Source organism: Equus asinus, chromosome 25 (genome assembly GCF_041296235.1).
Source record: "Equus asinus isolate D_3611 breed Donkey chromosome 25, EquAss-T2T_v2, whole genome shotgun sequence".
In the NCBI taxonomy this organism is placed as follows: Eukaryota; Metazoa; Chordata; class Mammalia; order Perissodactyla; family Equidae; genus Equus; species Equus asinus.
The window spans coordinates 15,293,273-15,295,247 of NC_091814.1; the positions used below are offsets into that span (position 1 = coordinate 15,293,273).

The following is a 1,975-nucleotide window of genomic DNA, read 5'->3' on the forward strand; positions in this document are numbered from 1 at the left end:
ATTACTTCTCTTCCTTCTGGGCTCCCCACGAGTTCAGAACTACCATGATTTTATGCAGAAGACTCCGCTACTCCCGAAAAGCTCTTCATCTGCAACATCACGTAAAAAATAAAGTGAATCAGAAAAGAAAGAGAACAGCGGAATACGACAGAGTCATAAAGTTTAAGAATCTTCTTGTTTCCTATCCTGGTTCTGCATCTTACACTTGCACGTTGCAGCTGCAGCAAACGTGGAGGTTGTGGTGAGGGTGAGGGTGGTCACGAGGTTGTTGATGATGAGGATGGACACAAGGACGATCTGATGCCTTACCGAGGGCTAAGATGTGCCAGGCATTCTGACAACTAAATTACCATTCAATCTCATGCCTGAGAAAAGTGGGTAATGTAAATAGGATTTACCCCAATTTGTAGCAGAGAGATTGAAATCTTGAGGAATTAAACACTTTGTTCCTAAAATCAATCAGGCAGTAATTAAGGGAAATAACCTGGATTTGACATGAGATTGAAAGAATGTTAGGTAGCGCTCCAAAATTCAGAGAACACTGAATGTGAGACCTGAGGCTTGGGACAAAGAAGGATAGAAAGAAACCCAAAAGGGTGAGAGGATATTGCTGACAAGCAGGTTTTCAAAGAAAGACAATATCCCATCCCACAAAATGGCACTTTATTCAGGAAATGGAAGAAAAGGAACAATTGCCAGGTGATACAAACGCCTGCCCAGGGGACAGACAGACACAGAAGACATCAAGAGCATCCCCTGCTGGCACCCAGGAAGAGAGCTGCTGCTCTTCCTCCTGAAGCTCTGGGATGCTGGCACAGCTGAGGATGCCCTTCCTCGGCTACCTCCTGGAGAGGAGCAGTGTGACAGCCTCAGGAAGGAACCCTTTTGCTGTCAGGAGTCACACAGGCATTTTACAGGCTGAAGGGTGGAGGAGCCGCTTCTGCCACCATGATAGGCTCGGAAGAGAAGGTGAAGGTGGAGCTGTGGAAGCAGGCGAGCCAATGGTCCTTCTCTTTTCCAGATCCTGATGCTGCTGAAGCTGTTACTTGCTCTTGGGCGGGCACTTCTGCTGGCATGGTGGAGGAGGTTGCACAGGAGGGCATTTCTGCTGCCTCTGTGGGGGTGGGCACGGCTCAGGGCATTTTGGGGGCGGGCACGGCTCTGGGCACTTAGGTGGGCACACAGGAGGGGGCTGGCAGGGCTGCTTGCACTGCTGCTGTTGAGAAGACATCTTTCTGGAGTCTTCGGAGCTGAAAGAAATTAGAGACAGTGTTCGCAAGAAGGGACTCCTCCAGAGAGAGAAACCGCGGCTGATAGAATAGCGGGAGATGTTCCCTCTCCCATTTCCAAGATTGGGCTTTCATCTCTCAACTCCCTCTTTTGCGCCTTCCACCACCCTGCTTCCTCTTTAGCCAACTGCCTCATCAGTCCTGAGAAAATCCTCTCTTTGCTCATATCATTTTTTCAAAGGAAATATCTCTGCAAGAACCAAGTCATGTTTTCTGTGGGAAAATATCATCTTCATGAAAGGCCATCAGAAGTTCTGAAATCCTGGGAAAACTCGCAAGCAATTACTATCATCGGGATCTCTTCCGAAGTCCCCATAGGTTGACTTAGGTACAGAGCAAACGGCCAGCAGGAAAAATGCAAGGGCCTCACACCTACTAAGCCTCGGAAACCCCAGCGGGAGGAAAGGGAAATCAAAGAGACAGAGCAGAGAGAAAAATACTTTGGTCTTTCCTCTTCTTCATCTCAAACCTTTCCTGTGAATTGCTTTTCCATACACGACCTCAAACAAGCTACCGAAACATGAATCAAGACAGGATATCATTGTGCCTCAAGGCTAAGCTTCCATCACCTAAGTAGCATCAAACCCACCATCATACCTATGGACTCAACAAACTTGCTGTCTGCACACTAAATTCAACATCTGAGAGCACCACAAAACAGATCAACGGAACAAATCACACTCACC

The 1,975-nt window shown here is 47.7% G+C and overlaps 1 protein-coding gene across 1 annotated transcript; it reads right to left on the minus strand.

Annotated features, from left to right (window-relative positions):
- Positions 1 to 646: 646 nt before the first annotated feature.
- Positions 647 to 1,283, minus strand: LOC139041983 (small proline-rich protein 2I-like). Its single transcript, XM_070497330.1, has one exon. It carries the CDS (start codon positions 1,229 to 1,231, stop codon positions 1,043 to 1,045), a length of 189 nt encoding a protein of 62 aa, XP_070353431.1. The 5' UTR covers positions 1,232 to 1,283; the 3' UTR covers positions 647 to 1,042.
- Positions 1,284 to 1,975: the final 692 nt, after the last annotated feature.